A 13,669-nucleotide genomic window follows, 5' to 3' on the forward strand; every position below is an offset into this window, starting at 1 on the left:
GGAAAAGACTTTGTCACGAACACAGGCTAAGTACATCTTAGTCACTTAAGTTCTTGTCCCAAGGAAGAGACTTTTGTTTGAAATGCAGCTGATCTTGCTAGACATCCTTAACGAGTGTTTCCTGATCAGACAGGTACCCTGTGCTGGTTTGATTGTTGGAGATGGGGACTGGGATTGCTTGCACTTCGCATAATGCAACCACAGCTATTTGCTGGGACCAGTGCTATTGTCTTTACTCATTGGATTCTTGTTGTCAGCCTCAATTAAATTCTTGCTGAAATACCATAAAAATTATTCTACTGCCAAATATTAAGAGAGAAATAATATGGCTGAGGCAGAACATTTTAATTCACTGAAAATGAATCTTTCAGAAATCAAATCTTTATAAAGCCATGAAAGATACAGAAAAAGTAAAGGATCACACCTTAAAATCCTGCTTAAAATCCTATTTTTTATATTTTATCAATGAAGTATTGGTAGCTTCTGATGATTTTTAGAAGAATGATAAATAAAAATTTGAATTGACAACCATGGTTTGAGTGATACCATGGAAAGTATTTGCAGTTTGAGCACTGTAGAACTTTCTGTATACAGTATTTTCTTCTTAGTTGTTCCACAGGGTGGCACAACTCCTACATTGCCTTTTTCAAAGATATCACTCAATATTTGAATATGTTAAGTTGTTTTACTGTATTATTTTGTGTGACAGCTGAAGCCTTGAGTTCTGATGACATTGCCTAGCCAGGTGAAATAGGGAATTAAAGTAATTGGGTCACAATTGCTACTGTGCTGTCTTTAATCCAAGACATAACCTACACCCTCCAGCCTCCCCCCCTTCCAAATTGTGGTTATCTGACTTTGAACAAAATCTAATGTGTGAGGAAAAGATGCAGATCAGACCTTAAGAGCAGCTAAAGCTTTCCACTAAGTGCATTGGTTTTCAGAAAGAAAACAAAAATTGTTTACTCCTTTAATGAGAACTACTGAGTATTTTTAAAAAAATACCTGTATTTAAAAAAAAAATTCTTCTGAGACCCTCATGCTTCCAGGGTGGAAGGATAAGGAAATTGTCCTGGATTTTGGGTGCATCCACACACAGCCTTTTATTTAATCCTCACTAATGGCAAGCAAGAATTCTAGACTTCCAAATCCTGTCTGCTCAGAGAAATGTCACTTAGAACTCATGACAGCATTTCTCACCACGTGATTGCCTTGCTGATGAAAATGATCTGGGTTTGGCCTTCAATGTTATAAAATGTTCTGACAGACCATCAAGATCCTGTTGCTTCACAGCTTCCCTGATTGTTATTTGCTCTCCAATTCTTCACCTCTTTAAGGCTTTTCCTTAAAACTGCAATTTAAAAAAATCATTGTATTCCTCACCAATAAGCCCACTCCAGTCCCTGTTTCTAACCCTACGAAGGACTTCAAACCTTAGAACTGGCTGACTCCTGACACAACCAGGCTATCCTGTTACCTCAGCTTGTCCTCAGGCAGGGGACATGCAGTGGCAACAGCAGCACAAACAATTACACGTTTGCTGGCTCTCATTATGGGTAAGTATGATTAAGGACAGAAATCCTGCAATGTTTAAATGAAGCATTTTGTTACAGTGACAGGCATTCTGAGGTATTTCCACATGTTATCTTTTCTATTTGTTAGTCAGGTGCCCAAGGAAAACCCCGCTATAGTGCAGTGATTGTCTCTCTGTCAGTTCTGCCTCCACCTGCTATTGAGCCCAGGGGTTAATTTCAGTGAAAACTAAAAGAGGAATAGGTAGGACACAAAGGTGTCTAAATGGGTAAAAAAATTGGGAGAATTGGCCTGTGACTAGGAGAGAGCTGTACAAAGAAAGATAGCCCTGACAGAACTCACATTATGTGTAACATTTGGCTATAGCTAATCAGTCAAAATGTACCTGACCATCCAATTAGCATTTGTGCACTGTCAGATTAGCTGTAACTCTGCTTTCTAGCTGTCTCTTGCAGGATGCAGCTGGAAATATTGCTGCAGGAACTGGGTCATGACAGTAGGGGATGAATCTATAAGAAAACCATTTCATTAGTTATGCTACTCATGCAGCAACCAATTTCAAATGAAGAAAATGTCTTACTAGTCAGGTTCATGTAAATCTTTTGTGCAGGAGGCTTATGCTTTTATCTTTAAATACACTGTGTTTTTAATTTTCAAATAAATATGTTTGGGCTTTGTAGATTCAATTTTCTTTTGCTGAAATCCCACTACAGTAGGGTTAGGTCCTTTGTAGCTAAAAGAGAAGCAAGGCTGTAAGGGTATTCTATATGGCAGGTGACAGCTCTAGAGCAGTGAATCGTGATTATATACTGAAGCTCATTAATTTACCCATTTAAGCAAACTTCTACAATTCATTTTAGTGTCTAGAGTGCTTCAACTTTTCTGCTTTCATTTTAAGCTACAGCTGCTGTGCCCCCAGATCTTTATACACATGGGATAAATTCCTCTTGACTTCAGTGGAGTTCTACCAGCCAGAAATTTTGCTTCTGGCTTCTTTGGGATTTAAATGGTGTGTGTTTGGAAGAAAATGTCAGATTGGACTCAGGAGAAAAAGAAATATGAAGAATACCCACATGACTAGGCTATGGACAAAAAAGGGGAAGTAGGAACTGGTGCTGAATTATTTTAAGTTAAATTTAATATTTGCTTGGAAATTCAAATGTGTCTTTAGCTTTTCCAGGTTGATAACATATCTGAAGCATTGTTTGGGACAGCAGATATTTATGAGAAAGCTGATTGGAATAGAAATGTTTAGCATCTTTTGCGGTAAGTGGGTTTCTTTTTGTCCTAAAATAAATCATGGCATTTCTAGGAGAAATAAGGAGACTATTTTTAAAAAAAATCAGGTTTTCAGTAAGAAAGTCTCAAAGGACAGTTTTGAGTTCCTTCTACAGAAAAAAAATGCTACAAATGTGAATTATCTTGGCAAAGAACTTTGGTTTCTTAATTGTATTTAGTATTTCTGTTGCTCCTGCAGTTCCAATTATCCCTATGTATCCCGATGCAATGTCTGTAAATCAATGTCCTTGCTAGCTCTTACATTATTAGTTTCCAGTGCTGCTGCAGCTCCTGCTTGAAAAGCTGGGCCTCTGGAGGGCTTGCCTTTGGTTAGGTTGCGCTTGCAGATGCCAGGCAGAAATGCAGCTCTGTGAGGGCTCTGAGAAATGACAGAAATGAAGTTGTTAGGACGTGTGTGTCTGTGCAGTGGTGGATGATTAAAGGGTGGACAAGGGGTGAGGCAGATGACGCCCGACTCATAATGCATGTCTGTGAAACAGGAGCATGGCTGGGTTGCCAAGGGATTGTGATAAGGAGAAGAGTATTTCCCCTGTGAGCGTTCCAAGGCTGTAGATACTCTGGACAGCCTTGTTCTTCTTTTGAAAGCAAGACCTGTAACAGTGAGAAACAAGGATATGTATGTGAAAGGAGAGGTTATGTGTGAATGAGAACCTACAGGTAACATGAGAGTCCTCTTGCTGAGCGCTGACAGAGGAAAACAGGAGATAAATTTGCTTGCCACATGTTTCTTTTGCTTTATTATTTTCTGGTTTTTTCTCTCTTATTCTTTTCTGAGAGAGAACAGAGATTCTCATCCCTTTTGTTTTTCAAATTGCATCTTTCCTGCCGGCAAATACCAGCTGTGAACATGATTGTACCGGTAGAATCCCATTTTAGTGATAGTTTTCAGTATGTTTATGGAAAAGATGAAAAATATGCTGGCCAAAACACTCTTTCCAAGGAAAAGTGCATCTCTACTAACTGATCTTCTGAGCACTACCTGCAGCTTAGTTTCTTCCTTTAGAATCTCTGTTGGTTTGGGAAGGAGGATCAGGCTTTTGCTTATTGCATACAGCAGTACCCATGACAGTAACTTGGAATGTTTTTCTACTCCTAAGAAAATGAAACATTTTGTATTATTTACTACACAAGACATTTTCTTTATGAACTATTATCTAAAAATAGCACATATCCAACAGAACAGAAATGAATGCTCATAAAACAAAGTGAGAGTTCATGATTATTTGTGGCTTCTTCTTAGGGTGTGAATGGAATCCTTTAAACCCTAAATTGTTGATTTTTTTCTTCAAGTTGTTTCTCTAGCTCTGATACTTACCCACCTAGCTAGATGCATAATTAGCTTCAGCATCAGAAGGACTTCAAATAGAGCAGTGCTGTGAACTGGGTGGTCTGGTTCCTTTTAAGTGCTTGCCTACTGCAAAACACAGAGAGTGTGGGGTTTTTCCTTCAGATTTTAACTTTACACTCTTGAGTTGCACAGGTGGCTTTGGCATTAGTAGTAACAAAGAAAAGCAGTAGATGATTAAAAATGATTTTTTGAAGAGAAAATTGCGTAACATCAAACTCTGCGTAAGAAGTTATCGAAATGCTTTTGCTAGCTAGTTCCAGGTAGGCAATATTCAACAGCAGAATTTGTATCAGTTACAGAGGAAGAAGCAAGTAATGGATATCTCATACAATTAACTGATTTTAGAGAACTTTCTTCTCTGAACTGAATTACTGGCTTATGAGCAATCTCTTGGAGTGTTCTAGTGTCACCTATAAGGAAAGAGGGTTTGGGGTCCAGGAATTCTGCCATGAAAAGTGACAGTTTAGGGTATGTCTATATGTTGGATTTGCTGTTAAATGTAGAAATTTATGCTATTTTCTCACTAATACCGTTTAGGCCATCTAGCTCAAAGCCAATTTTATCTACATCGTGTCTTTGATGGCAAGCATTTCCAAGCAGAAAGTATATTTCTCTTCAGCAATAGAAGGCACATAAGTAAGTGAAATTATAAAAGCAAAGAAGATACAGAGGGACATGGTGAACCTTGAAATAAATCCAGCCTGTTGCAGCAAACTGGTGGTATTTAGATGTCTTATCTGTTCTATTATCCTATAGAAGATTTTTAAGGCCTGCAGCTTAGCAAAGTACAAAGTGAAGATTGAAATAGGGCTGTGGCAAAAAGTCCAACAAACAAACAGAGGTAGTTAATGCCAGCCATAAAGGATAAGGAATATGGGGGCTGCAGTGATTCAGGTCATGTAAGGACTTGCGGACAGAGATACAGGGAGGAACCTCACAAATGTGAAGCATCAGAATGTACTGAAGAGAAAATAAGCTTTGATTGATTTTGAATGATGGATTTGATGTCAATGACACCAGAAGAGCAGAAACACTTAGCTATTCCTGTATAGTAGTTTTTACTGTTTTTAATTATAAAGATAAATAAAAGTAGTAGAGGTGTTGAGAAAGGTGACTGACATGGCAAGATCTCTGCTTACTGCCTGGAAAGGAGTTCTGAAGCCAATATTTGAAGGAACAGGAAGCATCTTTGCAAAGGTATATATAATTTTTTTTAAAATGTATTTTTAAATTAATGTTACTTCCACAGTACTCACATTGGCTTGTGATTACTACCAGAGTTAGAAAAACTCAAGACTGCTAAAGGACACAAGGATGACTGAAAGAAAAATACTAAACTGTAAACCAGTCTCTAGAGGAATAGACAGTAAATGAAGTGGGACAAAACTCAAAAAATTTTTGCTGGAGAAAACTCCTTTAGTCCTGGAGTCAGTCATGTAATTGGTGCTGTATGTATGTGGATTCAGTGGTTTTCCTGTGCATATCTGCTTGTAAAATGGGGAAGAGAATGATCTAATGCATGTCTTCTATTTCCATATATTCACATCAGTTTAACTGCCCCATAAATTGCAGAAACATTTTCTCCAGTGCTGTTCCCACTGGCACGAGACACATGAGTTTAAATGTACCAAGGGCTCTTTTTATATCAGTATATTAGGTAAACCCGATACTTTATTTAAAGAAAGAAAAGTGTGGATGAAAGAACCATGAATTCAAGATGTTAAGGTTAATAGGTCAAAATCTAACCTAAATAAAACTCTCAATGAGAATTTAGTCTGGGCAAGGACTGTGGGATTTAGCCTAAAGAGAATTAACAAGGTACATCAGGTCTCATCACTGTTCTGATTGCCAGAAGCCTGTCTGGACAGTGTCCAGAAATACATTCTCAATCATAGCAGATTAAAGCAGCTAATGCAGGAAATGATGTGTACTGTTTTACATTGTCTGTTCTGTTATCTGGACAGGTACAGTAATAATCATACAGAGAAAATAGGAGGGAAAAATGCTGAATTATTTTCATCAGCTGGCGTTTTTCTCATATACTTCTTTTCTGGGAAAGTAATTATTTTCAAATAATTGTTAGCTGAGTTTTTAAAATCCCGATATAGTTCTTTCTTCACCTTGGGAATCATTTTTGATTTTTTAAAGCTGTTGTGGATCCTTCCCCCTTTAAAAAAAAAAAACCTCATAAAATGTTTACAAGTTTTGTTTATATTCCCATAACATTTTTCATTATGCTGTGACAGCTTCACTGAAAAATTATTTTAATTATCTCAAAATGAATCGCACAAAGAGGGAATATGAAAATATAAATCTTATGTCTGACTGTACTTTAATTGCTTCAGCTAATAAAAGAGGCATGAGATATCTACACATTGCGAAAGCTAAATTGCATGACCAATATAACCAGTATTTGAAATGTGCTGAATCCATAGTACTCATTCTGCTTCAGTGGGGAGATACAGGGACTGTACCTGTTTTGCAGTGCTTGTTTTCTGCTTCTGGTATGGCAAACTAATTTCAATGGGAAATGGTGTTGAAAACACCTAATAATTATCTCTTCTGTTCTCTAGGTCAGCAGCATGGAGACATTAATGAACAAAACAAAGTAAATGTAAGTTCCAGAAGCTGTGGGTTCTCTCCTGCAACCTGTCCACAAGAGTTCAGTTATGTGAGTTGTTCTTCTGCAACTGTAATGTGAGAAGATGCTTGTATATGGTATTAAACCACATCCATAAAATGTCCATTGACTATAGTAAGTAACCTAATCCTACAAAAAATTTGACAAAGCAAGATAAAAATGGGCACTAGGAGGCAATAGTATGATTTTAAATATATACACACATAATGGGTCAAATCTGTAGGTCTAATTAAGTATTGTCTGTTCCCACAGGAGAAATTTTTGCCTCATCAGATCCTAACCTTGTGATCTTTGACTGAATTTTATCCAAGACATTGCACACAGGCATTTTATTTTTACAGACTTCTGAATTTTCAGCTGTTTAGAAGCTTTTGGTTGAAGGTGATGAATTTAACAAAGAACAAGAGTATGACAGAAAAACAGTGTTTGAACTGTTACTTTGTCAGTGACTCTTCTGCCAACATAATGCAGGAATGCTGCAAGGTTATTAGCCAACAAATCTCTCCTCTGTAGTCTAAAAATATCTCCCAGTTGGGTGCCTCAGTGAAATGCCATGTGTTATAAATGGCAAAGCTGATTTCCAACTTACACGGATAGTGAGGAAGGGCTGCAGGAGCTTTGATATTTAGCAGAAAGGTAACGGACATGTTGCCACACACGTAGCCAGCCCTAAGTAATTGTTTTCCTCCCTTAGATTAGATGATTCTTCTCTTGTGATAATGTCATAAGTCAAAATCCTGCCATTTCTCACCATTGTCTTTAAAGGGTTGCAGTGCTTTTTAATTTTTTTTTTTTTTTTTTTTGTTGAGACAATAGTCTTTCATAATCTTTTAATCTCAGAGGGTTTCCCTTTAGTTCACAAATATTGCACAGAGTTGTAAATCTGTGTAATTAGTGGCAGGCATTAAGGGAGCACGCTGACTCAGGAAATTAGTAGAGATTAGGAGAGGCTTTCGCTTTGGTCAAATCAGCAGTGACAGGACATTTTCCATCTGATGGCTGGTGTAGGTTCATACAGCTGGGGATGCTTCGAATTTGTGTAGCACATCGCCTCTGCCCCTAGGAAGTTTTACCTGCTGTGTTTCCTACAGTAACAGTATTATCCAGTCTAGCAACGGGCCAGATTGGTCAGTAGTGTAAATCAGAGTAACACAACACTCTCTTCTGCCAGCAGTTCTTCTGATTGCCTGTGTCTCTAATACCATGACTCTGAGGCATTAAGCCAAAACTGGCAGACTTTTTCTGGAAAAGCTAATTTATGTGTTGTTCATGGGAGAAGAGATGTGGACATTTGTAATTAACCCTGTCTTCTCATATCCAATAAAAAACATGCAGGACAATCTTAATTTCTCACAGTAATAATCAAGCAAGACCCACTATGTAACCGGGACATAAAGTGTGTTCAAACTCACATATGTTATTTATAACTGTTAGATATTTTTCTCCCAAGAATGTCTTTTCTAGATCAGATTTCTTTGTCTCTACTTCCCACCTTGCAGTCCAGTATTCTATCACTTTACTGTATTGCATTAACCAGAGTGATAATCTAGCTATTTGTCAGTGAACCCCCTTGAACCAGGGAACCCCTATGAACCCCCTTGCTCCAGGGAGCATCATTAGCTTCCTCTCTCCCATGGTAATGTGATCCTTTGGGAGTAACCTCTCATGTGCTGTTGAAGCAGTGCTTAGGCTGCTAATGGATTTTCCTGTTATTTTGTTGGTTTCATTTAAATTTCTAGCATTATAAATACAGAGTTCATATATAAGTCAAATGAACAGGCAGTAATTTCAGGGGTTGTGTTGCAGACAACAGGTACATGTCAGAGTAACCAGATGACTTTTACAATCTCATTGAATGAATATGAGTAGATTTTCTTCAGTTGAACACGTACCTTGTAAATTTGTTCCAAGTTGTTGATTCACCTAAGGAATGTCCCACCAGTGAACAGCAACATCGGTATTCTTCTTTCTAAATATTTAAACTAGCTACATATTATTTTCTATTCATCAAATGTTTCAGAGCTTTATAGTCTTTCTAGGCTGTAGCTTGGAACAAATAGTTTAGAATCTGTTATTGTGTGCTCTTGTTGCTAATTCTGTTTCACTATAATTGATGTAAGTGTTTACTTAGCTCCCTCCAGTGACTTGATGAGCAAATAAGTCCATGGTGTGCTATCATTCTAGATGTTGAAAAACAAGTTACCACAAAAGGCAAGATCAGTTCTTTAAGATGATATTATATGTAGCATTCTGTAGCATAATGACTAAATACTATCTGCTAAGCACATTTTAGAATATAATAAACAGAGCATCTAAGATTTACCACATAATTTTACTATTATTTATTATCAATACATTTTTATCCCTGGCAGAATTAATGCGTGAATTTCAACATCAAGTGGGAGTGAGAAAGCTCCACACTTCTAAAAGAGGATTAGTATTTGTAGGAGAAAAAGGAGGAGGTTCAGAATCTGAATTCATTTTATGAGCTGTATTGAAGATGCTCCTTCGATCTTTGTAATGATATGCAGAAAAACACTTGCTATGGAAACAAAAAGTATTATGAACTGTATCCTGAGGAAAATCTGTGTGCTTTCACTAATGTTAGACAGAACAAATTTAACTGAGCTGGGGTCCATTTGTGAAAATGGTACCATTATGAGAAATATATTGGAAGAACAAAAAATGCAGTTGTTTACGAGCCAAATTGAATCAGGAAATGCTCTTGGAGCTGAAAAGCTATGGAGAAGTCTGTGCAGGCAAATTGCAGCAGTATTCATAATAGGAACAGGAAAAAATGACAGTATAAAGAAAACTGATTAGATTCTCAGAGGGAACTTTTAGTCCCATTGAAGCAAATGGAAATTTTGCAGCTGATTTCAGCTGTACCACGATTCAAATATGTGAGGATGAAGATTTGGGAGAGTTTCTTCGGGTTTACATCTTCCCCACTGAAAGTACATCCTTAAAGACTTTAATTTTAGAGGATTGTGCTTTCAGTGTGAAGAAATGTTTTGTGCTTTTTAAAAATTTCTTAATTCCTCACTCCAATTCCTTAGGTACGTCAATAAAACCAAACCAAACCAAACTCAAACAAAAAGGAGCCAAATTGCTTGTGTTGAGACACATTATCAGGAGTCATAGTTTGTTATTGGTTTTACTGTAGACTCTAGGAGGTCACCCTCAGGACCAAGTTATCACTGTATTAGGCCAAAACCCTCATAATATAGTGCCAGTCCAAAGAATTCAGAGAATAGGAGAAGTTAGTGTAACTCTTCGTGAACTGGAGTCAGTCTGAAGGCAATGACAGGAATTGAAATTCTGGCTAAGGCTGTTAGCATCTCATTTTCATGCAAAATAAAGGGAAAAAACCCACAAATCCAAGAAATTTTTATTTTCTTACTCACTTCTCTTTTCTACACTTGGCACTTCTCTCCTCTGCCTTACCTGTATCTTTTCTCCTGTATCTTCAGTGGAAAAAACAATGAAAGCAGAAAAAAAAATAATTAGGAGGAGAGGAATAATGTGAAAACAAATTTACATTATCTTGAAATGATAAGATGCCAAAATTGCTAAAAAGAAGAAATCATGTTTCCACAGGGATATAACCTGTGGAAAAAGTTTCAAACAATTCCAGTGCATAGAGGTTGATCTACACCTGATGTCTATAGCTGCAGAGCAATCATAGTTCAGAATACAGTGACACAGAAGGCAGAACAAGGGCGAATCCCTCACCACCTAGAAGGATACTTTTCCTACTATTTTTATAATTTACAAGTACCAAAGCCAGTTTTAGAAGGTAGGAAAAAAGCTAGTGAACATATTTTACAAAAAATATGCACTTTCTTGTGGAGATTCAATAAAATAAATTCAAACAAGCAATTATCAGAAAAACAGAAAAAAATCAGAATGTCCTGAAGTCTTGGCACTGGAGGTTTGTTTTTCAAAAGTGCTTCATGATAACGTTTTACTGATTTTCCATACTAGGAATTTTAATAGGATAAGTCATTTCCTTATGGGCCACATGATTTTTCAGTGTGCAATAAAGTAATATAAAATACATTGTATTCCTATTACAGCTGTCAGTGAAGGAGTATGACTATTTAATGAACCTTAACCCATTCAGTGGGAATTCTTGTCTGTTCCTGCAAGGGGGAATCTCTATGTGTGTGTGTCTGTGTGTCTCTGTGTGTATCTGTGTCTATAAAGTGTGACATCTAGTTCTGCTGGAAGTATACTTACTCATCATTTCACTGTAATTGCCATGGACCTGTGTAATTTTACCCAAAGTGAAACACCATCTATCATTTCTTGGCTTTTATGCAATCTGTAATAAATTAAGCAGGAAAAGCTGGGTCAGAAAGGTTGGCTTTGTTCTTGTTTATGATGGGAGCGCTGCTCATTTGTAACTCTGGTTCCGGAGGGAATGCTGTTCTGTGTTTTGTGTCATTGTTCCCAGAGCTGGGGGGTCACTGCCATGCCCAGAATATCTTCCAGCTTCGAGCTCCCTACAGTTGCTACTCCTGCAGCTCAGTCCTTCCTACAGCTGTACAGGCCAATGGCAGCCACTACCAGTGTGACCTTGACCTATCACTGCCCCTTAGGAGGATGTTGAGGACCTCTTTCTCCTTACTTTCTGGTTCCTGCTCTTCTCCTATCGGTTTAATTGTTCAGGCAGGACAGAGTTGATGCTGGGCGTTGTGCTTGTGCATTGAATGTCATACCAGGGCCACAGAGCGCTCAGAATTGCAGAGCTGGAGAGGATGGCTAATCCATGAGGCGCAAGTCTGGAAATCAGATCAGTGATGAAGTAGCAGTACACCTTGTGCCTCAACAATGAAACTGTTGTCTTCTGTACTAGTTCACACTGAATCCCCAGGACACGTGGTCTTATTCCAGGTTAGAATGAGGACCTTCACAGCAAACTGTGGGCAGGAGCACCCCCTTATGTATAGCCAGGTCTATGATGGGTCAGATGATGCAAGAGCATAACCTTACGGTCAGAAAGTGAGGAAAAATAAAAATGGGCCTCCACTTTGTAGACAAAACTATATCTGTGTAAAAAGAGCATAAATGTTTTAGTTTATTTGGCTACTGAGACGGAAGAATTGTTTATACTAGAGTTGTTACAGATAAGAGTTTAGGTTTTATTTTTTTAAGGCTGTCAAATCAGAAATGTCGCCCATCTGGAATACTAAATTTTGATCACTGAGTCAGAATGCTGGAGTCCTTTAGAAACTTGCTCTGTTGCTAGGCTAGGTCTCTCTGAATCTTAGTTTCTGCTTTTATGTTTTAGTTTACTCATGATTAATAAAATATTGTCTCTCTTTCTGGGCAGAAATGAACAGATGGGGGAATCAACTGATCTGATTAACTCTGTGTACATATACTCATTCAACAAATAATCACAAAAGTAGGAAGGATCATGCTCAAATGTTACCTATTTAAAAGTATTATACAATCACCTACTATCTATGTTGCCAAAGGGGTGGATTAACTAAGGAAAGTTTATTATTGTATGCATTATTTATCTGCTCTTTCATTCACTACAGGTTTAATTAAAAAACTGCAGTTTTTCTAAATATTTATTCAGGATGCTGTTATTAAATGTAAATGTGGCATTTTGCATAACGTCAGTGTTAACTTTTTGGATTAGGATTTTAAAGAGAAGTAAACAAATCATGAGTATTTCTTAGGAGGCATTTATGTGCTTTTCATTTCAATAACACCAAGTCATCTGGCAAAATTGTGTAGAAAATAAGTATCTGTGAGATGTAAGAAATGGCTCTGGAGAACATCCAGAGTCTCTTTGGCATGTTGAGTGTTGGAGAACCCAGGAAATGCCTCACATAAAATAGCCAGAACACAACAAAAGATTAAAAAAAAAATCCTTAGCTGATAAAGTAAACCTGTATAATTATCTAGTTCACCTTATGCCATTGTTAGAGGGGAAATGTCTCACAGAGCAGAGTCCAGCACCTGGAGCACAGTTGTCAGCCCTGGGGAGAGTGAATGACCCAATGGAGGTGTGAGAAAACAGAGGCATTGGGAGGGTTGTACTCTCAGCCATGGCTGCCAGACCAGAAATGACAGAGTCATTAATCCTGGATAGGGCTCGTGCAAGTCAGGGCACTTCAGGTGAGAAAGCAGGCCCAGACAGAGTTCTTTGACACAGGACTATATGCACAGAAAAGTACAAAGCAAGAAGATGCCTAAAAGGAGTCACACGGGGTCAGTGCTATGAGAATATTGCAGCCCACTTTGAGCCCACAGGAGTTTGACTGGATGTTCCTATCAATTTGGTAATAGGGGTCTCAATATCCAGGTTTGCCCCTAAGGTGTCCCGATACTGGCACTAGCAGTTCTAAAGCTTGACCTTGTGGGAGCCTCAAGGACACAACCTGCATAGCCCTGTTGAATATCCAGGAGTAGAAAAGGCACGTGTCCAGTGGAAGATAATTCCTGGGCATCACTAGGTAAACTATGTTTGGAGGACCATGACTGAAAGAAGGAATGATGTGTTCAGAGGGCAGTTCTGAAAATGGGATTTACACAGCCTAAAATGCACATGATATTGTTTCTAACCTTGAACAAGAATCACCCACAATTGATTTAACACTGAGCACAGCTGGAGTCATAAAAGACAGTTTGCTTATCTATTTCTAACTTCTTTGCATCAACCCTGCAGAAAGGTGATTTCCCTATTGAATGACAATCAGGCTACATTGCTATTAATAGCATTGAAGAAGAACACATCTGCTCTACCCTCCCCTCTTGCTGTCAAGGCTAAGCACCTAGGAGACAGCAAATGTTTCTGTTTACTAATGGAAAAGTACCTGGACAGACCT

General features: G+C 38.0%; 1 protein-coding gene across 4 annotated transcripts in view; it reads left to right on the top strand.

Moving 5' to 3' along the window:
- Positions 1 to 13,669, top strand: part of CABCOCO1 (ciliary associated calcium binding coiled-coil 1) — a 214,364-nt gene that overhangs the window by 17,906 nt on the left and 182,789 nt on the right. For 2 of the 4 annotated variants that reach the window (XM_048311325.1, XM_048311326.1), the window contains exons 3-4: positions 2,705 to 2,799; positions 6,754 to 6,794. Coding sequence is in view for 2 of the 4 variants with exons in the window: in XM_048311323.1 (XP_048167280.1) it covers positions 2,757 to 2,799; positions 6,754 to 6,851 (141 nt within the window). In the remaining 2 variants the exon portion in view is untranslated. Of the gene's footprint in view, positions 1 to 2,704; positions 2,800 to 6,753; positions 6,852 to 13,669 lie in introns of all 4 variants that reach the window. The other 2 variants (XM_048311323.1, XM_048311322.1) reach the window with 2 other exon arrangements.

This window comes from Corvus hawaiiensis, chromosome 8 (assembly GCF_020740725.1).
Source record: "Corvus hawaiiensis isolate bCorHaw1 chromosome 8, bCorHaw1.pri.cur, whole genome shotgun sequence".
Taxonomy (NCBI): domain Eukaryota; kingdom Metazoa; phylum Chordata; class Aves; order Passeriformes; family Corvidae; genus Corvus; species Corvus hawaiiensis.